This window comes from Equus asinus, chromosome 22 (assembly GCF_041296235.1).
Source record: "Equus asinus isolate D_3611 breed Donkey chromosome 22, EquAss-T2T_v2, whole genome shotgun sequence".
NCBI classification, from domain to species: Eukaryota; Metazoa; Chordata; class Mammalia; order Perissodactyla; family Equidae; genus Equus; species Equus asinus.
In genome coordinates this window covers 37,391,901-37,416,013 of record NC_091811.1, presented here as the reverse complement: position 1 = coordinate 37,416,013, position 24,113 = coordinate 37,391,901, and the positions used below count along the sequence as shown (strand labels likewise).

Here is a 24,113-nt window from a genome sequence, read left to right as displayed (position 1 = left end):
AAGAAATAACCAAAAAATGCATTCATAGGCATTATTATACAATTGAATGTGGCAGCCAGGGAAAGAAGTGGGGAACTGATTCAGGTATAATACTGTTCTGTCCAATGCATCTGCCATGACGATAAAATATATTTACTGACTGCAGGAAAAAAAAGACGAATTCAACATACATAAGGCTTTGATTGATTAATGATTCAGTTATGATGGAACCACCTAAAGGACAATAACTAGCCTTTCCCATCAGCAGGAATCCTTAATGGGGTGTGGTAAAATCACATTCTCCACTTTGGTTGCATGATCTGATAATAGACTATTCTAATTCTGTTATAGTTTGAGAGGTACAATGAATGCACACAGGAATGAAAATAGGACCTATCTTTGATGGTAAAAATAATTCACTTCTAGACGAGTGTAACTCATTATTACATACGATATTTGAAAAGATTATCACATTTAACCTGATATTATTTTCATTTATCAGTAATCCTTTAGTTTATTGATATAAGATAATAACAAGTACGTAGGAATCATAAAGAAAATTGCCAACCTAGGGTAGAAATCTGTCTTCTTAAAGAAATATGCATGTCTGTATATGTACCAGAAAGTGTGTGGAGAGGAAAAGTATTTGCACCTTTTAATCTTCATTCATTCTTTCATTCTTTAAAATATTTATTGACTTCCTACCAAGTGCCAACCAAGTACTGCTCTAGGTTCTGTTACAAACAAAGCGAAACAAAAATCTTGGCCTTCACAGAGTTTGCATTTATTTCAGTGGGAGGAGACAGACAATAAACGATGTGAGTAAAATATTTAGTATGTAAAAATTTAAAGATTTATAATAAAAATATTAGTCAAATATTTAGTAAACAAGTTAAAAGATTCACAGTTCTGAAGAGACTGCAAATTCTATGTTACCAGTGTAACCCCATCACCTAGAACAGTGCCTGGTTAGTAGGCCTTCAGGAAATATTTGTTGAGTGACTGAATAAGCAAATAAACAGACTCTATCTTCCCTAAAAATAGCCCTGACACTATATCTCAACCTCTCACTAGATTTTCTTTTTCTCACCTGCTTACTTCCAAAGAAGATCTGAGGTAACTTACAACAAAAAGGTAAAGAATGTAGCCCAAGCAATAAAGGAAGAAATATAGTCAGGGTGTGTGGCTTTTTTTTTTTAATATGGGAGTTGGACATAGTGGGTGATCCACAGCTTAAATGAAAGTATATTTGATAGCAATTTCCCCAAAGATACAGACATATTTTTCACATGACTTTTCCAAAAAGATACTGTATCCCCTAACAAAAGCTGAGATGGGCAGCTCCAAATATGACTGTAAAAGAAAAGGGGAAAAAATTGTCTTGATAAGGCACTTCTATGGCATCAGAGCAATAATCCAGTGTATATTAGACTTCTTTAAGACCCAAGAAAGTAGAACTTCACATAAAGTACAATCTCAATACTGTTGACACAAGACCAGTAGATAAAGTTGATTCTTGGACTATTTCTGTAGCACAGTAATGAGATCATGCAATCAGCAAAAAAAAAGGATGGTCTTTTTATTTTGGTCTGTAGAATTAGAGAAACCTATAGGTTACTTTCCAGAGAAGATGCCCAGCATCTCAATAACCCTTGATGAAAGAATGCTTCTTCTCAACCCCTTCAACTATGTGCATAGCTTTCAGGAACCCACATGGATGGGTGAGAGAAGACGACAGTTGCCCAGCCAGTCATTCAACCAAATCAACCCTACTGGATGAATGGATATGAGATGTGGCAGCCAGAGCCTGCATCATACTAGAGAGGCAATGTAGTGTCAGACAAAACTGAATTCAAATCCCAGTTCTCGTAAATATTTACCCTAGCTGGGAAAAGTAATGCAGTAATCTGTTGTGAATGAAAATTCTACTGTATGAAGTCATCACCGTCCTAGATACAGGAATTCAATATTTGTAATTATTGTTATTGGATGTGGATAGCATCTAGGATATTTTGGAGACTTGAATGTTGGGATATCAAGAGGAAGGAAATTTAATAAAATCATAAAATAAGGTGAAAAGAATAGGCTTCATGAGACTTTGGAGTATGAACTAGATAGGATGTTAAGATAAAATAGTCATCTCAAAAGGGAGGTAGGTTTTCTCACACAGAAGAGAAAAGTTGAAAAGTTTTAGGTGGTGAAAAAAGATATTAGATAGGATGGCTTATAAGCTAGTCAAATTGGTCTACCCCAGTCCAGATCTGCAGGGACTAAGGCTCCTATGACATCCTGTCCCCACCTCCCTAAGTATGTGAAGGAATTCAAAAGATTGTTTTCAACCAGCAGCCAGTACACTCATCCCTTTCTTTGAAAAATGTCTGAAAGCTAACATGGTAAGAAAGAAAAATACCTTTCCATGCCTTACGGGTGATTGGAAGTATGATGGTGTGGGCATGGGGGTTCTCATTGATAATGAAGCCCTTCCTTTAATTCTTTCTTCCTTCCATTTTTTCCTTCCCTTCCTTTTCTTCCATCTTCCTTTCCTCTTCCTTCCTTCTGTTTTTTCTTTTCTTTCCTACCTCATTCCACAAGGGTCTAAGATGGAGTGATCTCCTCACTGTTATTTGCAACTGGATTCTGGATAAGTCAGGTGCTGAAAGATGCTGTTCAGGTTTCAGTTTGCTTGGATTAGACCTGATGTATTTTTCATTCTCCCTTTCCACATCTTCTAAAATGTAGAAAAGTGCAGCATTTAGATGAAAATTATATGGGTCATCAAGACAAGTTCTCCCATTGGAGAACAGGAAACTAAACCTGTGATGACTGTGAATGAACTCTCTGAGAACCAAATGAAACTCACAGAAATAGAAACCAGATGTAAGCAATCACGAATCCAGGGCATTACTCTGCCTCCAGTTTATTTTTAGCAGAAATGTTATTAAAGTCTTTTCAGTACCATAATTAATTTTCAAGGATTGCCGTTAACCTCATAGTGTAAAATGGGACAAGAAAATTTTTGCACATAAGGTTTAGAGCAGATTATTGATTTTTTAAAGTAGTTTGCTGTATGTTTCATGGTGGTTGGGGGTATTCTTTGGTTTTTAGCTTTCCAAGTTTGACCTAGGAGTAATGAATCTCTCGCCAGAATAAAATCCATCGTTAGATAATAGTGGCTGTTTATATATTTAGGATGTGTCAACCTCCTCAAGGCTGGGAAGTATCATAGCCTAATATAATATTTGGCTTTCAAGTTTTGGGTGTGCAACAAGAGGACCAACAGTCTTGTTAGCTAAAATCAACCCAAGGTATTAGAGTTTGGACATGAACTTGGCCTGCCCACACCAGAGGGAATACAAGTACCTTCTTTCAGCTCCAAATGAAATCATTAATTATGTCAGCAGCTCCAGCGATAGACCTGGAGACACTTTGCACTACTTAGCAAACAAGCTACCTTCTCAACTGTTTAGAAGTCCGGGGAAGATCTTAAAGATCTGTACTCACTGTGCTTACACAGTCCTTTCCCTGCAAATCCTCAGACTCTCCTTGATCCTGTGTCTCTTTGGTTTTACCACACCGGGGTTGGAATGAGATGAGGGAAATATGTGGTTATGATGCCCAGACTGTGTATTATAGACCTAAAAGTACATCCTGGTGCACCTCGACAATGAAACTCTTTTAAAACGAGGGTTTTTTGGAACCATATCAACCACACTTGAGTTGTTGCTCCATTAAAGGCCATCACAGGTCTTTTAAAGAACCATTTAACTGCTATAGACATGTACATTTTTGCCTATTAAGAACAGCTTTATAAAGAATGTGACCTGTGTTTACCGGATAAAAAAAAAAAATTTATCCTTTCCACAAAAAGCGGCTTCCTTTTTATAAAACCATTAAAAGAGCCTTGGCAGTTCTACGTATAATTAACAGCTTAGCAGGATGAGAAGTAAGGGAGCAAAGTGCAACAAAATTCTGCTAAGGTCCGTTTACATTTTCTTAATGTAAGTACCCTCACATAATAATTGATCTCAATATATTATGATGCATCAAGAGTCCACATTCTGCCCCTCATTTACCAGCCTCTGGGAAATGGAGCACAAATGAAATGCAGGGGGAAATATCTTCAGGAAAGCATGTAATACCATGCACTAGGCATTAAGAGAGACTTTTGAAACTGAGTGAGACACAGAACGTCCCCAAATCCACCATGAATTTTAAAAGAATATGCTTTATGAAAGGTTCCCAGTAGCAGATCAAAGAGCTTCATATACAAATTTTGGAAAACAGATCTAAAATAATTTAAAATATGCTTTCATTTCTCAAAAGTGCAAGTAGAAAGAACTGCAACTCTGTTTGATTCCACAGATATCTTCAGAAGACCTGCTCTGGGCTCACAGCAATGTTGGGCACACTGGGAAGGTAAGCAGAACACAAACAAGAGACTGATGAATTTTATTTCTTTTTTTTAGCTCCTACACAATTATGCCAATTGAATGCTTTTCTCTTGAAAGCAGAAAAAACAATCTAGCAGCTTTACTAGAGTTGCTGGTGGGAAGAATTAATATTAATACTCTTTCTAATAAATTTATCACACAATGGATAAAAGAAATGAGATCTTAAAAATCTAATAAGCAAGCTGTTGGGGAAACCTAATTTTTTAAAGATAAAGAAACTGAAGAAAATCAGATAAACTTTAAAGGGAAAAGTCGCTATTGGTATTGCCATGGGACAGAGGAAAATGCTAAACTACCAACAAAGGAGGGGGGAAAAAAAGAAGCTCCCTAGGTTATACGAGCAGATAAAGGATAAAAGAATGAAATCTGTTTATGTTGTTGTATTTTTTTCTCCTTCCATAGAAAGGAGAGTAGAAAGATGTACATGGGAAGATCAGCTACCAAAAAATTCATAGAACAAAAATTCAGCTTCTAAATTGCAAATAGTAATAATAAAATATTATTATGGCTGTTTATTTCAAGGAACTGGGTACAGATTCAACCTTTATTTCAATAATTTTTATAAATAGAGAAAAGGAAAGTAAAATGTTTTAAATCAATTTTATTGACTTGACAAAACATTTAGAAGAATATACAGAAATATTCCATTTTTCCCATTAATTATTTTTATTTTATAAATTCAGAAACTGAGAGAGAAAAGCTATAAAAAGTTAGGAATCATAATACTTTCTATTTTACATCAGACATTCTCAAAGTCGTTTATAAGCACACACACACTCTCTCTTTTTTTTAAAAAAACTGCCACCCCATGATAAGGAAGGAGGCTAAAGGCAGCACTCAGTGGTGCGCTCCAATCTGATGTCTCATACAGAAATACAGAAAGGGCTCTATTATGTACTGGGTGTTAATCAGACAAGTCCCCATAAATAAAGGGACAAAACTCAAATAAGAGTTTATAATATTCTGTAGTTTTTTGATAATATTAAGGGAATTTGTTACTCAGATGGAGATGAGATCTCTAACAGAGATAAGTAGGGGGGAAATTATTAAGACAAAAAGGTAAAAGGTGGTGATAACTTAAAAGGCAAAACATTCTTGGCCTTAAACATGTATAAGAGCTTAATTAAGTTCGTTAACATTTGTTCCTAAGAATATGTCACAAGAACTGGGCAGAATTGTACTTCACAGAGAATAGACCTACAATATGGCAACACGACGTGGCAATTTGTTTTCTGCTTTGCTAAGAGTGACGATCAGACACAGCTCAGGGCCCTGGTGAATAGTGAAGTTGCTCTTCTGAGCAGTAATATTCCACGAAGGACCCCAACCACCCCTAGGAAAGGAACTGGCCGCCATCCCTGAGACACCTGGCAGTCTTCTGGGAGCAGTTTCCCTGCTCGGTAAAAGCGGGTGTGTGAACACTACCATAGCGATACCACACGGTACAAAAGCAACGTCAGTTCGTAGATGCTTTTAACAAATATGAGGAGCACAACAAGAGCAGCAGCTTGCTTCTCGCTCGTTTGAGAAAAGAACCTTACAACAGGGAAGGAAGGGAGGCTGCTGGATGGACCGACGTTTCTTAAAACACGTGAAATGTTGCCTGAGGGGGAAAGACACCTTCGGGAAGGAGCTAAAAGGAAACCCACAATTTGGACTGCAGAGTTTTTTTCCGTCTATCTCTGGAATTCTGCCTCTGCGAGAGCGCGTCCCGGAGTTGTGCAAACCAACACGTCCAGCCTCGTGCGCGGCGCACTCCGGCTCGGTCGCCGGCAGGCGCGGGCTCGAGGGTGTCTGGGCCCCCGGCTTGGGGGGGTCCGCGCCTCGCCAGGGCGGCCCGAGCACGCACGTCAAGTAGTCTTAACCACCATGGACAGCTCACTGGCTTCCCAGAGCCAGCTCCACGCTGTTCACAGACTCCACAGGAGCCACCAGCGAGGTTGATTTTTATGCCCTGGAGAGATGCCCTGTGTTCCACGGTCTACACCCCCCGCGATCGCCAACTGCAAGGACTGGGCAGCTATATATAGACAGAGCGGGCTTCAAGAATTAATAACTGTCTCCTTGCCCTCACATCGGTCCTTTAAGGTGCCACCGGATTCTAAGAATCAGACGGAGAGATTTGGCGGAGAGAACTTTGTTCCACGTCCCTTCATTTCCTCTCCTCGCCCGCGCCGCCCCTCACCCCGCCTTGGCTTTGCCAATCGTGTTAAATGAAATAAAACAGACAGGCCCCGGGGCTCCAGCAGCGCGGAGCTGAACCCCAGCGCGGGAGGCGGACTCGGGGAGGGCGAGTCCCGGGGATCTGGGAGGAGGGCGACGGCCCTGCACACCCGCATGAAGACCCAGACCTACACCGGGACAGGCAGGGGTGAGGGGACGGTACGTCTGCCCTATCCTTCTCTCCCCCATCCTCACTGGGAATTTATGGTCACCGTCTGCCAGGGGCTCATGCCAACTTTGAGTCACAGATTGACCAGGAGGGAGAAGGGAGGGAAGAGCCCTGCTCAAACGAAGTTCCCCTGCACCCTCCGACCTGGTCCTCAGGTCACATTGTTCCAGAAGCTCCCTTTCGCCTGAAGCCAGAAGCGGGGCCCTCCTGGGAGGAGGGAGCGGGCTGGGCCGACGATCCTGACTGTACTGGTTGTGAAATCACGCACGAAACCCAGAGGGATGTGGGGGGACCGCGAACGCCTCAATTCTACCTCTCCAACAAAACGGATTCTGTGCAGCAATCCCGAGTCCAGATTCTCAGAAAGGGAAGCCCAAGAACCTAGGGAACGTAGCTAGACCCGCCAAGGGGCTCTCAGGCCTCTGAACTTTCCCTCAAGCCTGAGATCCCTTGGAGCCAGCCCGTATCTTCCTCGGGGCTCGTATCCACAAGGGGCGACCCAAGTCTGTGGTGGGAGGTGGGGGGCTGATAAGGATCGTCCAGTGGTCCTCATGCCTCTTGCAAGACCCTGGACTCCCGCCCTAAGAAGCGCATGCCTCCCCTTCCCGCGTCGGGCGCAGGGCAGGAGACCCCAGAGAGAGTGCGCACAGCTTTCACGTTTGCTTTCCCGCTGCCGTATTTCCGACAAGAATCCCAGGAAGGGTAGGCAGGGCCCTGAGACACCGTAATCCCATGCTCAAAGAGAAAAAGACACGACGTCGCGACGACGTGTGGAGGTCTAGATGCCTTTCTGCCTGAGGTTGGACACCCTAGTCTGGGGGCTGCCTTGGGGAGAGACTTCGTTTTTGGCAGGGGTGGAGAATGGTGTTAGGAAGGTAAACTGCTTCCGAGGTCCCAGGGGCAATGTCTTCCACACATTGGGGCTCAAGCCTTAAAGAACGGATGATTTTCCTCACAGGAGAGCTGAGTCCCAGCCAGAAAGGCTGTGTGGCACCGCCCGAGATCTCAGTTTCAGGTTGAGGGGTTGTCGTCTGAGTCAGGTGGGACTTGGAACTGTCCTTGTGGCCTCGTACAAGTCCAGAGCTGCCTACTTCAGGGAGCCAAGAACTCGGCCCAGCCAAGGGTATCCCGCCACCATCAGTCCAGGAGATCAGGACTTGAGAGCTACACATCCATTCTCTTTCTCTCTCTGTCTTTCTCTCTCTCTGTCTCTCTCTCTCTCTCTGTCTCTCTGTCTCTCTCTCTCTCACATACACACACACACATTCCATCACTAGCCAGGAGACTTCTCCTCAGAGGTGTTTTGATGGCCATGGGTTTGAGAGGTACACAAGTACTTGACCTTGGAGAACTGGTCCCTGGAGACCACATCTCCTAAAGACCTCATCTCACATTGGCTTGAGCCCTCAGGGGAAAACTGCCTGGATGCTGGGATTTCTGGTCCTGTTTGGGGAAAGCCGAACATTGCCCAGGAAGTAGGGAAGGATGAGGATGGTGAGACCCCTTTTTCCAATGAGAGAATGCCATCAGCCTGATGCATGTCTAGGCGCCTCTCCCTGAGGCTCTTCCTCCAGATGTCAGCAGCCAGTCTTCTTCCTGGAGAAGACAACCGCTGTTTGAGTTTTATCCTCATCTAACTACAAAGAGACTTAATAAGGAATCACACCCTTTCCTACCCCTGCTAGGGATTTAAAGGCATTACATCTTTTTTGCCACTTTGAGGTCAGGTGGCAACATTCTCCTCTCAAGTCTCAGTCTAGGCAAGTGATTTGAATGACGTTCTGATAGCATAAAATGATAACTTTCCTTGAGCTAATTATGCAAACTTCTCTATGTAAACAAAGAAACAGTTCAGAGAAGAGATGAGTTTAGTTGTTTGGTTTCATAGGATTTTAGAGATATAGCTTGGAGCTACAGATTGGCAAATGTTAATTCTGACTGCTTACTGGTAATAAGATAAGGGAATTTCTGAGCCCAGGTGCACTGTTTAAAGAGCTGTAGGTACTTTTTTGGCTTGTATGTTCATTTGTTTACTTGTTGTTTGGGCCGAGGAGGAAAAAAGGGAGAAAGAAGTTAAACATCAATGCTGGGGGGAGGGGGGTTGGTTCCCCCTAAATTGCAAGAGGAAAGATCCCTGGAGTTATACATCCACTGGCTATTTAAACATGAGTTTAACAGTAAAAGTGTACTTAAAAATTTAGAAATCTCCTTTTAAACTAGGATTTACTGCTGCCATTGGGGATGGGAAGATGGAAGTCTGAGGCTTGCTCACAGGCTAGGTATTTGTGAAGGTGTAGAGCTCACCCTGCAAAGCTGTCTTCACATGGAAATACTTCAGATTGAAGACAGGCCTTCAAAACTCCCTATTTGTTAAGGTGCGTTTATGTGATCGCAAGGCCTAAGCAAACCTTCAACCTCTGGGCACTTGTTCTAGTCATAAGCCAAAAAATAGCCTGCTGGTGTGGAGTCACGTCATTTGCTAGTCCTGTGTCCTCAGCATTATCACAGAGGTTATTCAATTATATTGGGAACTAGATTATGATATCAGAAAATATCCTTTTCGGCAAGGCAAAAACTCAGGGTCCCGGGTATATATTGAGGAGAATGTCCACTTCAATAAACAGAGAACTTAGAAGAAGTACTTGCTTTCTAATAATTGCCGTTGGTGGGAACAGAAAGGCTCTCTACAGGAAGTTTTTAATTCATTTAAGACTTAATTTTACTTCTCTGAAGAACAAAAAAATAATTATTTCTGGAAGGGACTGTAGAGAAGACCTCCCTTCTTTGGCCAGAAGAGCAGAGAAGACTGTAAATCAAGGAAAAGGTGAAGTAATAAATTATGAGGAAACTTCGGTATTCCAAACATATAAAGACTATTTATTTTTCCTGTGTCTATATTTTCTCTTTTTGTGGAGGAGAGGAAATTCTAAAAATATTTGATAGATGTTTTGCCATTAACACCAGAAAAGTGTGTAGGGGAAAAAGAAAGGAGGGAGGGAGGGGGGTCAATTTTGTTTAATTAGTAGAAAAAGCAACATAAATCACAGCAGTCTGCCGATGCCAGTCTTTATAATATTCTGAGAGCATAATGAATTTATTTACAGCATAAGTGATTTAATATTTTCAATCTGATTTTTGTTTTAACCTTTTATTAGGAGTGTGTTGACTTTTAAAGTCTGGGTAGTTTGAAACTTGGCTAAGTACCTTTGGGTTTTTTATTGTGGAAGCAAATATTATCATTTTAGTGTTAAACAACCTGCAAGTATTAAATGGCTCATTTGTGATTTGCTTTTTTTACAGACATCCCCCTTCAAATCTAACGATTACATTAAGGCTCCTGCGGTCTTTTTGGAAAGAATTTGTTGTTAATCAGAAAGTGTTACAGGTTCAAAGGTTGACATTTCTGAGTGCTGATACTTGGTCTTTTCAGGCCATGCAAACAGGTTTCTAAATGTTAGAAATTCTTAAACGTTCAAGGGAAGTTGTGGAAATTCCCAGATTTTTTTTTTTTAATAGGAGGAAGCCAAGGGTTTTTTTTGTTTGTTTTTTTAAGCATGGAGTTTAAAGTAATCAAATGAGGGAGATAGGAGCTTCTGAGAAGGGGCGACGCCCACCCAAACTAAACAACAGACGTAAACTGCTAGCTGACTAGCTGTAGTTAACGAGGGGGAAAGGGAGACGAGCCGAGACGAGCGAGGGTCGGGGAGAGGGCGCTCTTTCACCCACCCTTGGTTAAAACCCGTGGAGCAGCAGCCCGAAAGCCAGGCTTGATAAAGGTCAGGCTCCCTTAACCATCTCAAATCTCTAAATCACACTAGCCTAGAGAGTTTTGAAACCTACCAGTAGGATTGTCTATCTAGAAGGCAAACATCCCTTGAACGCTCGCTTCCCCAGCCACCCGCGTTCATTTCAGAAAGATAGAGGAGCCGGCTGGGCGGGCGCTCACATCCGCTGCAATCCTTTCCTCGATGATACTGCCCAGTAATTCAGAGCAGTCTTTCTTCCCCGCCCAAGAAGTCCGGGAGGAACCCCCTGCTTTCCCTCCGCTTCTCCGAGGCAGAGCAGCGTCCAGCGATAGTTCCGCTGCCTCTGCGGGCTGAAGCGACACGGATAGAGTCACCTAGAAAATGTAACAGGGGTCTTGGGGGGTGGGGGGACAGAGTAGGTTATGGGGAAAACCGGGTGGGTTAGACCCCTGTCGGTGGGCGAAAGGGCCGTGTGCGCTCCCCAGGAGTGTCGGTCCCCCTCGGCAGTTCAAAAGGGGGTCTCCAACATGTGCGCGGGTTTCTTGGACGGGCTCCAGATGTCCTCAGCTGTTCTGAGACAGCAAAAAATGCAATCTCGAACTGAGGTCTGAAATCGTTTTTACTCTTCTAAGCGAAGGATCTCCCCCTCCCTAGGCGATGCTCCCCACCCTGCTCGGCCCAGGAAAAGACCAGAGAGGGGGGGTTCCCATCTCTCTCCCTGACTCCCAGGCGGGCTTAGGGCTCCCTAAAGCCAAGGGCCAAAGGCCCGCGACCTCGCCGCCGACGATCCCGGGCGCCCGCGCTCTCGGCCCCGGCTCCTTGGCCTGGGTCTCGGCGCCCACGCGTCCGGCCGGGCGCGGCGGCTGCAGCTCGCCCGGGGCCGTGGCTGCCGGGGCGGCCCGCACGCCCTCGGGGACCTAGGCTCGCAGATCCGCCGCGCCGGGACCCGGCGGGAACGAGCGGATCCGCCCACGCCCCCAGCCCGGGGACGGCGCGGCGCAGCCGAGGCCCCGGGGTGGGGCTCGGCGGAGCTCGGGGCAGCGCCGGGGGCGGCGGGAGGGGGCCGTTCCGCCGCTCGCGGTGCCTTCCCAGGCCGGGGCTCCCCTCCGCTCGCTGCTCCGGCCGCGCGGGGCCCGCTCCAGCCGCCCGTCGCCGCCCCCGCCCCCAGCGCGCCCGCGCCCTCGCTCGCCCCGCGCGCGTTCCTAGGGCGCCACCTCTTTGCGACTCGCTCACTTCTCCGGCAGGTTTGCCTGGGAGCGTGTGAACATTCCTCTGCTCGACTTTCAACTCGCCTCCAACCTGCGCCGTTCGGACAGCATGCCTCCCCGCCCGTGAAGCGGGGCAGCCGCTGCCCTGCCGCTCCGGCCGCCGCCGCCCCTCCGCGCCGCTATTAACCCGCCCTCGCCGCCACCTGGCCCTCCTGATCGACGACACACGCACTTGAAACTTGTTCTCAGGGTGTGTGGAATCAACTTTCCGGAAGCAACCAGCCCACCAGAGGAGGTAGACAGACAGCTATGTATATATATGTGGGTCTCGCTACAAGTGGCTGTGGAACAAGACGGCCTAGTTCCCAAAGCAGCTGACTTCAGAGGGGGAAACTTTCTTCTTTTTTAAGGAGGGAGTTAGCCTTGCTCCACGAACCCCGGAGAGCTGCCTGCCAGCTAGATTAATTAGACATTGCTATGGGAGACGTGTAAATACGCTGCTCATCATTGATGCATCTATAAAACCATTTCATTTTTGGTTATTATTTCAGAGGAAGCGCCTCTGAGTTTTTCCCCCTTTTTGGTCCCTTTTTGCTTGTGTGGTTCGGAAAAAGCACAGTTCTTAAATAAGTAAGTGCTGAGAGGCTCCGGGAAAAGTTTTTTTTTAATTTTCTTTGCAACTTGGGAGATGCCCTTGATGTTGAAGAGGCTATCTGAAAAGCAGGCGAAAAGGGGGAGCAGGGTAGTGCGGGGAGATGGAGATTCCGGACTGACACTTCGGGCCCCTTTCCCCTCTGTTGCAGGTCCCGAGAGCGAGAGGATACGATGCTGCGGAGGCTGGTTCAGCAGTGGAGCGTCGCGGTGTTCCTGCTGAGCTACTCGGTGCCCTCCTGCGGGCGCTCGGTGGAGGAGCTCGGCCGCCGGCTGTAAGTGCCCGGTCCTCCCCAGGGCGCCGGGCGAGGGCTGGGAGGCTAGTGGGAGAGGCCGCCAGGCTGGGGCGCTGCCGAGGGCTCGCAGCGGTTACTGATGCTTGTCGCCCGGGTTAGAGAGCAGAGAGATCTGGCTACCTGCGGGGGGCTGAGCCCGAGTCCTCAAACCAGGCGGGAGAACCGGTTAAACCTCAAGGGGAGATAGGCAGGAGACAAATTTTATGTGAGTTTCCGTAAGAGGGAGCGTTTTACAGAATCACCTCTAGGCAAAGATCCTCTGCGTCTAATGAAAAAGAAAAGGTTATTTTCAGGACCTGGGCAGGTTTTGAAACTCTGAGGATTACAAGAGACTCAAGTAACTCAGAGGAAGCTCACGGCTCTAGGGGACCTTTGTCTGTGTGCGCTAGTATGGTACTGAATGTGGGTGGCAGTTTGCGTGTGAGAAGCAAAAACCTTACATCTAATTTTATTATGAATGACATAATTTTAAGCATATAAAATGGACCACATTACATAATGAAGGCATATTATATAATAAAGTAGTAACAACTTTGCAATGGCTCGACTCCAACCTTAGTATTGATACAATTCAGGAACGCTAGAATGCCTGATTCCAAAATGAATATTAGGTGTGGAAACTTTTTTTTCCGTGGAATTATTGCTAACAGTTCTTTCATCTGGAGTCAAATATTTGCATTGTAGACTGAAAACTTGTATTTTGGCATTCTCATTTGGTCATTCTTTTAAGGATGACTGACTTTAAAATCATCATACATCCACGCACACTAGAGAAATATCCCTATGTTGTATGACTGACAAGTTGGAAGAGTGGTAGACTAACTCTGTCTTAATAATCTGTTAGACCTGGTAGTTCATTAATGTGTGCACCATCTTTGCGTGATCTTTAAGCTGCAGACTCAGTGTTCAGGATGGGAAAACCATGAAGTTGGAGAAGCGAAAAGGATTTGCCTCTGAGGAGGAATTAAAGAGAACTTTTATACTAAAACAAAAGTAGCGATATCTAATATTTACAATCAAGTTCATGGTGCTTCCTTGTAAATTCTCAAGGGTATACAAAAAGGCAACTGTTTTATATGTGCCCTTGGTCTATTATTATTAGAGCAGAAAATCCTTAAATGAAATTACTTTAGACATGTCTGAACCTTGGCACCAAAATGAAAATCTATTATGAACCTCCTAAGGCAAATTGTGTAGAACATTGTGCTGAAGATAAAGCTGCATTGTATTCTTCAAATCAATGTTTTGCTGATGTATTTCTCAAAATTGTCTTCAGACTTTTTGCTCACTTTCAGACTTGTATTAAATTCAATTATTTAAAATCCATATATAAATATAGATGAAGACTGAATTTTTTAAAGCGCACTTAAATGCTGGCCAGGAAATACTGTCTTGGAATAGAGCCAATTTTTTCTTCAAAGTTGCTTAAGAAATACCTGTTTTCTCTTTTGAGAAACAGTAAATGGATCATGATTCAATCCACAGTTATGGCATAAAAATAGTGTTAAGTTGTCCTAAAGGCTATTTTGAACTCTTTCTTTGTTGCACCTTGCAAAATACACATCAGAAACCATTTAGCAGCCAGAGACCGTGTTATAGTTTTGTTTGTGGGTGAAATATATTATTATAGTTAAACACTTACACTCAGCAGACAGTTATAAAACTACCACAAAACATTCTCATAGTTAATGGCTAATAGATCATCACATTACTGCCATGGTTTTTCGTGGAAGCTGAAATCATCAGTAAATGAAGATGTTTCATCAAATTATTACAGCCAAATGGAGTTTAAAAAAACAAGTCATTATTTTTGCATTGCTGCCAAGTAACAGTGAATTTTGTGTGCTAGACAAAACATTAGTCTACTGTTACACTAAATCAGCCTAGTTTCTTGAAAGGGATTTTAATATACAATCAAACCATATTACTCCCCAATTACTTATCACACCAAGTATTAGAGAAACTGCTTTAAATGTTTTTCTAACTAGGGGCTAACTCTTAAGGGAGAGGAAACTACCATAAGAGTAATATTTCCTGAGGCATGCAGAAGAGGCAATATGGATTGTGAATCTTTTGGACCTGTGATTCCAAAAGACTTTAACGAGACTAGAGCTTGAGTAAATTGGAGGTTGGAAAGTGAGGTCTATGGACAGTCTTGTCCAGATGAACATGGCTTTCGGCAGGTGGCAACCTTTGGGTTTAAGTTAGAGAGGGAACCCCAGCAGATTCAGAAAACTAAGACATCATTGGATGATTTGCTTGGGAGCCAGACTGGGTCTGTTCCACTTAATGAAAAGCATAACTTTTGACTGAGTCATTTGGGTTGGAAGGGACTCCTGGTGAGTCATCTTAACTCTAACACCCTAATCCTGACTCTTCCATGTACCACAGAACCTTTCTTCTCAAACCCAGACTCCTTCCTTAGGAGCCTAGCATCAGCACAAGCGTGCTGCTTCTTCCTGTGCTGGAAGAGGAATTTCCCTCACTCGTTTGTGCCCTGTGTTCCTTGATAGCTCCTTAGAAATTTAGTCTTCTCCCCTGAAAACTCCCTTGATAGTGATTATTCTGTAAAGCAGATGAGCTATATTTTGACTGAATTTAGAGTTATCTGTGTTAAGCATTTCCCCCACGTTTTTGCAGGGGTTTTTTTTTACAGTGATCAACTTGACCATGAGCATAACATACTTACTTTTCCATGTTGGAGCTTGGGTATGTAATAAATGCCACGTGAACCACTGTCCTATTAATGTTTACAGACATATAGAGTAACAGACTATTATCGAGGCCGTATTTATAACTTAAGTATTTCAGAATTATCTAAATTGAAAGCCTCCTTGGTTTGAATTTATTACTCATCACCTATGTATATCTAGTTTATCCATGCTAGTCACTTATCCTTGGATCAGTTCATGTCTTATTTTGAAAATCAGTAGAACTCCAGGGACCTTATTCCTTATCGGCCATATAGATGTATTCCTGATCCTCTAATCCAGTTGCCCAGACAGAAATTCATTCTTCACAATATTTTAAATGCAGAAGTCTTTGAACTATTAAATAAATTATATAACAGCATTTTAGATTGAGCATTTAAGAAAATCTTTGTTTTCTAATATATTAACAGTTACCTCTAAAAGGCAAAAAGAAGCTTTGTACCTCACAAGAAATGTCCTATTTTGAACTGGACAGAGTTGTGCCATATTATAGGCTTTGTATAAAATAGAAGGACCGAAAGATCACTCCATTTCCCATCCTGGAAAAGTGCAGGGTTTGAGTTAAGAAAGACCTGTGGTTCACAGGGGACAGGCTGACCAAGAGGACAGGCGTATATGCCAGTCAGAGGGGGCATGAGCAATGGCGACTTGATTAGAACAGACCAACCATTAATTTTTGGCTTCGAGTTAAGCTCGAATGGGCTGTATTATACATTTGGAGAGCAGTACAGATGGGGTGGACATCTGCCAGGAATTGAGAAAGAAATAAAAGCCCCAAATACTATAAATGATCACTGGTTACGAACTTCTTTTGAATGTGACATTTTGCTAAAAGATACTGATTAAACTGCAATACTTATGAAATATGCAATTATATCAGTCCTATTCTTTAAAAATGTTATTAGAGGATATAAATATAGTGTATCAAAGCCTCAAATTTGTAGATTCTTAAAAGTTTCCAGAATACTAACTATTGCCACAAAGTAAGTGAATTTTATCTAGTTACATGTGGCACCTTTAAAAAGGAAGACAGACTCTTTCGTGCCTCATTTAAACCAGGCTCCTTTTAAATTCCTTTGCATTAAGTCATGTCTTTTTTGAACCAGCTACATGGCTTAAAGTCAGTCCACACACTAAAATACTATGGGAAGCTGGCATTCTGGCTATAAGGTCCCCAGACATAAGGACTGTCTGTTCATGTCTTACTCTTCTTTGACTCACAGTATAATTAGACAATCTCTCATTCCCCCAGTGATAATGCAAACTCTGGAAATCCTAGTTCCTGATTTTGGTGATGAAAATGATCTTCTTGGGTCAATATGTTTGATCTTCAAGGAAATTGATAAATTGCTGTCTATTTGCCCATTGTCATGGTTCCCACTACAGGCTTTTTACTCTGTGCCCTTCTTGTTTCTTCAACATACACTTCTGCTTCGGCAGGAGAAAGGGTTGAGGAAGCTGAAAAGCTATCTTGGTTTTAGAATCAGAAGACCTAGTTCTTGGAGCCCTGGCTCTGCCTGTTCTGAACACATGGGCAAGGGCGAGTCATTTAATCTCTCTGAACTTCACCTTCCCCATCTGTAAAATGAGGATACTGCTATTTATTATTGCCATATTTCTCTGAGGAGTTAAAGAAGTTGTACTAACGAAGACATTAAGGGCCCCAGATACTGTTGTGTCAGGAAGGTAAGAATACATGTGAAGTTCCGTCAGATACTTTTGAAAATGAACCACTTTGGACAGTTTTTTCAATGGTACAAATTGGAGTTAGGTGAGGCAGAGTTGAAGCAGGCATGATATGTCTGATTAATGCATGGGATCCTTAAATATGGTTAATAATATACCCACAGAATAATGAAACAATACACAGGTGGATATTTAAGCAAGAGTCAGGGTGCCATCTAAAAGGACTGATAGAGAATTATTCTTTTTCATTATATTTTCAGTAGAGTGTTGTTTAAATAGAAAAATCACCTCATATTTGTTCCTAGAGATTTTTAAGACAAAGAGAACAAGTAGAAAAGTTAATTTGTCAATTAAGTACTAAGGTGAATACCCTCTGAAATTCTAAATTTAAAAAAAAATGACGCATAGAAGAAATAGAGTGATCTCACTTAAACACACAAAGAAACCCATTTTCAAGAGACCACCCACTACTTTACAGAAAAATACATGCTCTTTCTCTCTCTCTGACAGTTGGCATTCAGATGTAGGTTCTTGGTAGCGAGTAGTCTAAATGTTAAAATTCAGTCTGTTAGTCTCACGGTTCATAGACGAACTTCCCTGCTCACTTCAGCCTTCAGCCTCTGTTTGTACGCTGTTCTTTGAGATTCAGTATTATTATTTTCCTAAAGGGGAACAGTGTGTGGGTGGGAGGGGGTGTGTGTGTGGCTCCTGGGGCGAGGACTCGGGTAAAATCAGCCTCCTTTTTTATTTCCCAGGCTAGGACTTCTGGACTTATTTCCCCAACACAACTCTGAACAACATGAAAAGAAGCTCAGTGGTTTCTGTCCATTTCTGAGAATAACTGAATCATAATATTTTAAACTGAGAAGGGAGCACAGAAATCTCTGAATCTGACCCTTTCCTTTTAAACAGATGAGGCCCACAAGGCACAAGAATATTTGTATTCTCACCAAGGTCACGGGCCTGGTGAGAGAGAGGACTGGGACTCAGGGTGGAGCCTCCTAACGGCCCGCTCTTCCCTTCCTACTCTGGCCCCTTCCCTGCTCAGTGAGCTTGCTGCTCCTCCAGCTTGTGCCCTGTACCGGACCAACTAGAAAACTGAAGAGCTTTACACATGTCTTTGTGGTTTCCACCAACAACTAAAATTTCATTGTTTTCTTCCCCTTCCTGCTGTTTTTCCCTTAAAGCAAAAGAGCTGTGTCTGAACATCAGCTGCTCCATGACAAGGGAAAGTCCATCCAAGATTTACGAAGACGGTTCTTCCTTCACCACCTGATTGCCGAAATCCACACAGCGGAAATCAGAGCTACCTCGGAGGTCTCCCCCAACTCCAAGCCTGCTCCCAACACCAAGAACCACCCCGTCCGATTTGGGTCTGACGATGAGGGCAGATACCTCACTCAGGAAACCAACAAGCTGGAGCCGTACAAAGAGCAGCCCCTGAAGACGCCGGGCAAGAAGAAGAAAGGCAAGCCTGGGAAGCGCAAGGAGCAGGAGAAGAAGAAACGGCGAACTCGGTCGGCCTGGCTGAACTCCGAAGTGGCTGAGAGTGGGCTGGATGGGGACTACCTGTCTGACTTCTCCACGACGTCGCCGGAGCTCTATTTACGGTAACTGGCTTCTGTGGCCCGAGAGCCCTTGGTTGGTGCTCGGCTCGGGTGTGTGGCCTCCCTTCTCCTTGGCTTGGAGAAACCCAGCGTGTTCTCCCTTTCTGTACCTCTATGAGTCGCTCCACAATTTAAAAGCTTACAAAACCAGGAGAACCCAGAATATTGTCTGCCTTAAAGCAGTGTCCTACCCTCTACCCCCAACACACAGACACACAGACACACACACGTTTTGTAAGCCATTTCTCTTTCTCCACTATCGCACCCCCCAACACCAATCCTCTAGTACTCTACGAAATAATTTCATTTCTTATTCGAGTTTCAGACGCTAGTGACCACCTTCAACATTTGCTAGAGAAGTGCATTTATTCCCCCACAGACACACCTTGGCAAACTTTCTTGCTTGTTTTTCATTCCTTGCTTTTCTTTCACTTCTTGGGAGAACACAGAAGTCTTTGATATGCTCTACAAACACTACAGAACAATATCTTAACATAAACAACTCTGAGCCGTTCGCATTTTTTATTTAATTAAATTTATTTAATTAAATTTTAAAGTTATTTTCATTTAAATGAAATAAATTTTTTTAAACACACATTTTAAATTTATTTGATTAAATTTAACTGTGGTTTCTACCAGCTCGTGCAAAAAAAAATCATGGTTTCTGAAAATTTTTAACTACTGCCTTGGGAAGAATGTAAGTTTTTCTCACGTATCTATTTGTCCACTGGCAAGTTGAAATAATTTTTCTCGGGTATTGCCATGGGGATAGTAAAACTTCACATCTGTGTGGCTTGTTTATCCTTACCTCACCGATGCAGGTAATAATGACACTCACAGACTTTGGTGGCTAATACCTTAGGTTCCCTTCTTGAGTCTGAACTTCTGAAAGGTCACAACCTTGGACAAATTACTTGGTCTTTCTTAGACTCATTTTCCACTTCTGTGAAATGAAGATAAGAATTGTACCAACCTCACTGGATTGGGTGAAGACTAAATGAGATTACATGGGTTAAATGCCTGTCACATGGTAAACAGTAAATTGCAGCTTGTCATTTTAGCGCTTTTAGATCTCATTCTGGTTGTACCACCTACCTATCTATCTATCTATTTATCTATCTGTCTGTCTGGGTGTGTGTGTTTCTGTGAGGCAAAAAAAAGGGGCAAATATTAATCTCATTTTATAAAATCGAAAACCAAGGCCTTCCACAGTTAAAGGGCCTGAGCAGACCTGGGACCTGGGATAGGCAGTCCTCAGAACTCGATGTATTTTCTCATTTCCTGACACTTAGGCCAGCGCTATGTTAGTGCTGCCTCCTGATCCATGCGTTTCCACTGATAGGATCTTTTTTGTTTTTGACTTTTCAGTACAGCCCTTCTGGGGTTTGAAAGAAGGAGGAAAACAACACAAGAATGTGTCATATGCAGCTAAGGATCTCATTAGTTAAAGAGTCTCCTGTTACTTCTCTAGTCCTTTCCCCTGACTAGTAGAGATAGGATTACAGAGTGATGTTTCAAAGGGGAGTTTGAACCTATTTACCATCACTTCTCTTTGAGTTAAGTTGACAAAACCCATCCTTAAATAGCATATAAGATGATAATTGTATTGGATAAGTAATGCAGCTTCAAAAATCAATGGACGGTGGCACTAGAGGAATCTTTAACACAGTGAATGACCTATTCTGCAAATATCTAATGGATCTATAATAGGTAACAAACTCTATAAATCTTGGCTCAATGCACATATTCAGTGTATTTTCACATAAGGTTCTAACTGTACATATTTATAACTAATGCCAGAACCTATTTTTAATCTATCTTACTGTATGTATATTTATATGTTATAATGATATATACAAGTTATAAAGTTATATATATAAGTTATAAAAACAGAAGTATAAATACATTTTTATGAATTTTACTCATTGAAAATTTGCACTGCTCTTAAGTGTCTGAAGAATTGATGAAAATCAGTACTTGTCAATTCTTATCCCAAAGCTATCCCTGAGTTAAAATAGATCTAGTGAAATTAAGCAGTGGCCTAATCAAATCCAGACTTAGGACTGAAAGAAAGAGAACGTTTCTGCTTCTCCTTTCTGTTCCCTCGTTGTGAGGGACGTTCATGGAAAGCACTGTTTGTTCGGCAGCCAGATGTTGGCACTCTCCCAATACAACCCAACAGAGGTGCAGGCAGGAGTGGGGAAATTCAGGGGTGTGTTGATGAGAACATATGGGGCCATGCAAATTTTGTAGTCCAAATAGAATCTTTTCAGAATAACTATTTTAAAGTTTTATAAGTAACCAACCTCTTATTAACGTCCTCTTTTTAGTCCCTTTGCGTTATTATATGATGATCAGAGAGGTCTGATGATATAGCAAGCATGAACTTGATTATTTCCTAAAAGAAACTACTGAGCTAAAACTATCTGGCTTCTCTCACATGAACTATTCAGTGGGAAATATACAGCTTTAAATTTTGGAAATTACATTTTGGAATTTTTGATGTTGCAAATGAGATGTCCAGATATAGTAGGATTCATTTAATTGAGACCATATATTTTGCCTTGGTAAATATTGATTTGGAACTAATATAAAAGCTTTTTGGTATTCAAAACAGCTAGGACGCTACAGCATTGTCATCCACACATGTATAATAAACATACACATACTTTTAGGTTGTTATATGTTTTACTTGGCTATTCCAATACATGCCTTTGTTAAAGGGAAATCAGAAGGAACGATAAAAAGCAAACTGGCTGGGCAGGGTGAAATATAATTAATAGATCTTTTCCTTGGTCCTTTAATTTAGTCCTTTTTTCTCTTTCCTTCTGAGGAAATAATTGTTCAAAAGACTATTCACTCCCTCCTTCTTGTGTTATTCTTAAATTCAATTCACTAAATACCATTTAGTACAGACTTATTTTAAAATCGGTGGAGTACACATATTACTGAGTTTTACAATTATCTTTTGGGTTTTATTCACACATCCATCCATAGCCGCTCACCATTTAAAATTTTCATCTTAAATTCTTCTGTTCTCTGCAATTAGAAACTATTTTACCATTCCAACCAAAACTATTGGTGGAGTGGTCAATTCTTTAAGACATTAAAACATCCTAAATGCTCAACTTGCTTTTCTTTCTTCAAGCTGCACTTCAAGTTCCTAAATTGCCTAGAGTTTGTTCTTTTGTAGGTCTCACACCCATACAGGTTGCCGTGTAAAACTCTGCCCACAACTCTGGCTGTTAATGCAATGACACAGCCAATCGAATTCCATCCTATAGTTGTTTCCTTAGAAACCAATACATATTCACTGAAATAGACTGTACAAAGAGAAAAGAAAAAGAAAGAGAAGCAGAGTAAATGTTCCTAGCCCCTCTTAAAATACTGTCGTTACAGTGTTTAGACGGGTTAGAAAAAGTGTCGATCCCAAGTGGTAACTTATTCTGAGCAATAAAACGAACACGTTGATATGAAACACTGCTATTTTATACATTTAAATCAGTTGACTCTTATTCTCCAATTTAAGATAGGCTTTCCCAATTTCTAATGCAAGATCATTCAAAAAACCAGCAGTGAGAAAAAAACCAATTCGATCTTAGTTTTGGCCTCAAAGACTACAATCTAATAAGAGTTTCATGCGTTAGTGTTTAAAGACAGCTAAAGAAATGACAGATATCAATTCATCAACCAAACATACTTTGTTTAATTATGCATCCTTCCAACATTTACCCAAAATCACACACTTTTCCCTCACAACAGGCCATTATCTTAGAGATTGGCCAAATGAGAACCTGAAGAGAATAAGCAAACTGGATCACCTATGTCGGGCATCACTGGGGAATAAACTCCTAAGTAAAGTGTCCTTGATGATGGATTGCACAACCCAGCCTTACTTCCAAATTCTCCAATTTGTTCCTTCTCTTCTCAAACTTGCCAATTGGCAGCTTCGGAAAGTTCTCACGGGGTCTTCTTTTTCTGACAGAATATAATTAGAAATGTAGGCCCTTTCTCTCTCTGCACCTCACTGATCATTTAATCAGATTAAAGACTCTGCCTGTAGCAGAAGTTCTGGAAAGTCAGGTGGATTCCCACAGGCACCTCCCATAGGATATATTTACAAGAAGTCCTCTGAATCTCTTTCCACTGTGATTCGATGTTCCTTAATTTATATCCTTTATGTCTCTTCATTTGTAAGGACGTATTCATTTGTAATTAACGTATTTTCTCTTCTTCTTTCCTTCTCTTCTCTTTGCAGGAGGCATTGAAATTTTCAGCAGAGACCTTCTGAGGACATATTGCAGAATTCTGTAATACTGAACATATGGAAAGTATTAGAAATATTTATTATCTGTAAATACTGTAAATGCATTGAAATAAAACTGTCTCCCCCATTGCGCTATGAAACTGCACATTGGTCATTGTGAATAGTTTTTTTTTTTGCTAAAGGCTAATCCAATTATTATTATCACATTTACCATAATTTATTTTGTCAACTGATGTATTTATTTTGTAAATGTATCTTGGTGCTGCTGAATTTCTATATTTTTTGTAACATAATGCACTTTAGATATACATATCAAGTATGTTGATAAATGACACAATAAAGTGTCTCTATTTTGTGGTTGATTTTAATGAATGCCTAAATATAATTATCCAAACTGATTTTCCTCTGTGCATGTAAAAATAGCAGTATTTTAAATTTGTAAAGAATGTCTAATAAAATATAATCTAAATTACATCAGGACTCAGATGGTGAATTATATATATCCTGTAAGATTTCTGGTAGAAGGAACATGATGTAATTTTTTAAACTATATTTGAATATGGTCGTAAGTTTAATATGTTTATATTGGTACATATTTCAACATTTTCACATTAGCTTTTAGTTTAAAACCACTTAAAATGTATTTTGTCTAATATTAAAGTTTAATAGAATGGCAGAACTACCTAGATATCACTTTATCAAGTATGTCCAATTTGAGGTGAAGATGGGAGAAAGCAGAAAAAAAGCAGACGGAAGTCAAGAGAAAAGAGTAAAGAAACTTTGTCCAGAGAGTCAATCAGAGCTGGAAAAAAGGGAGAGAGGTCGATCAGGAACTTTAAGGCCAGGGGTAATTTTAACCAATGCAAAGTTTAATTGGAGAGAGCTTTCTCTTACTTGCAACAATAATAAACATAAAAGAGCTACTTGAGAATTCCAGCTGTTAACGTTTCCTACCAGAGAAAGGAGAAAGATTCAGGTTTGGGAGATATGTGACAACTCAAAAAGACTTCACAGGTGAAGAGTGCTTTTCTGTGATATCACAGTTCCACAGTTCCAGGGACTATGGTTGCAAACAGCCTGGGTGTAATGCCATATGGAATTCCAAAATGGAACGTTCTC

At 41.8% G+C, this 24,113-nt stretch overlaps 1 protein-coding gene across 2 annotated transcripts; it reads left to right on the top strand.

The window, feature by feature from the left end:
• The first annotated feature begins 11,602 nt into the window (after positions 1-11,602).
• Positions 11,603-23,466, top strand: PTHLH (parathyroid hormone like hormone). 2 transcript variants are annotated; one of them, XM_014846898.3, is made up of 4 exons: positions 11,603-12,071; positions 12,580-12,702; positions 18,308-18,730; positions 22,986-23,466. In XM_014846898.3, the coding sequence occupies exons 2-4, from the start codon at positions 12,602-12,604 to the stop codon at positions 22,993-22,995; spliced, it is 534 nt and encodes a 177-aa protein (XP_014702384.1). In that variant the 5' UTR covers positions 11,603-12,071; positions 12,580-12,601; the 3' UTR covers positions 22,996-23,466. The 2 variants fall into 2 exon arrangements, with proteins under 2 accessions (XP_014702384.1, XP_014702387.1); XM_014846901.3 differs by having other exon boundaries at positions 12,001-12,406.
• The last annotated feature ends 647 nt before the right edge of the window (positions 23,467-24,113 follow it).

Excerpts from the sequence above, each read along its gene's own strand:
- PTHLH (XM_014846898.3), top strand. The coding sequence starts at position 12,602 with ATGCTGCGGAGGCTGGTTCAGCAGTGGAGCGTCGCGGTGTTCCTGCTG. Across the intron at positions 12,703-18,307 it reads GAGGAGCTCGGCCGCCGGCT|CAAAAGAGCTGTGTCTGAAC; the intron begins GTAAGTGCCCGG and ends TTTCCCTTAAAG.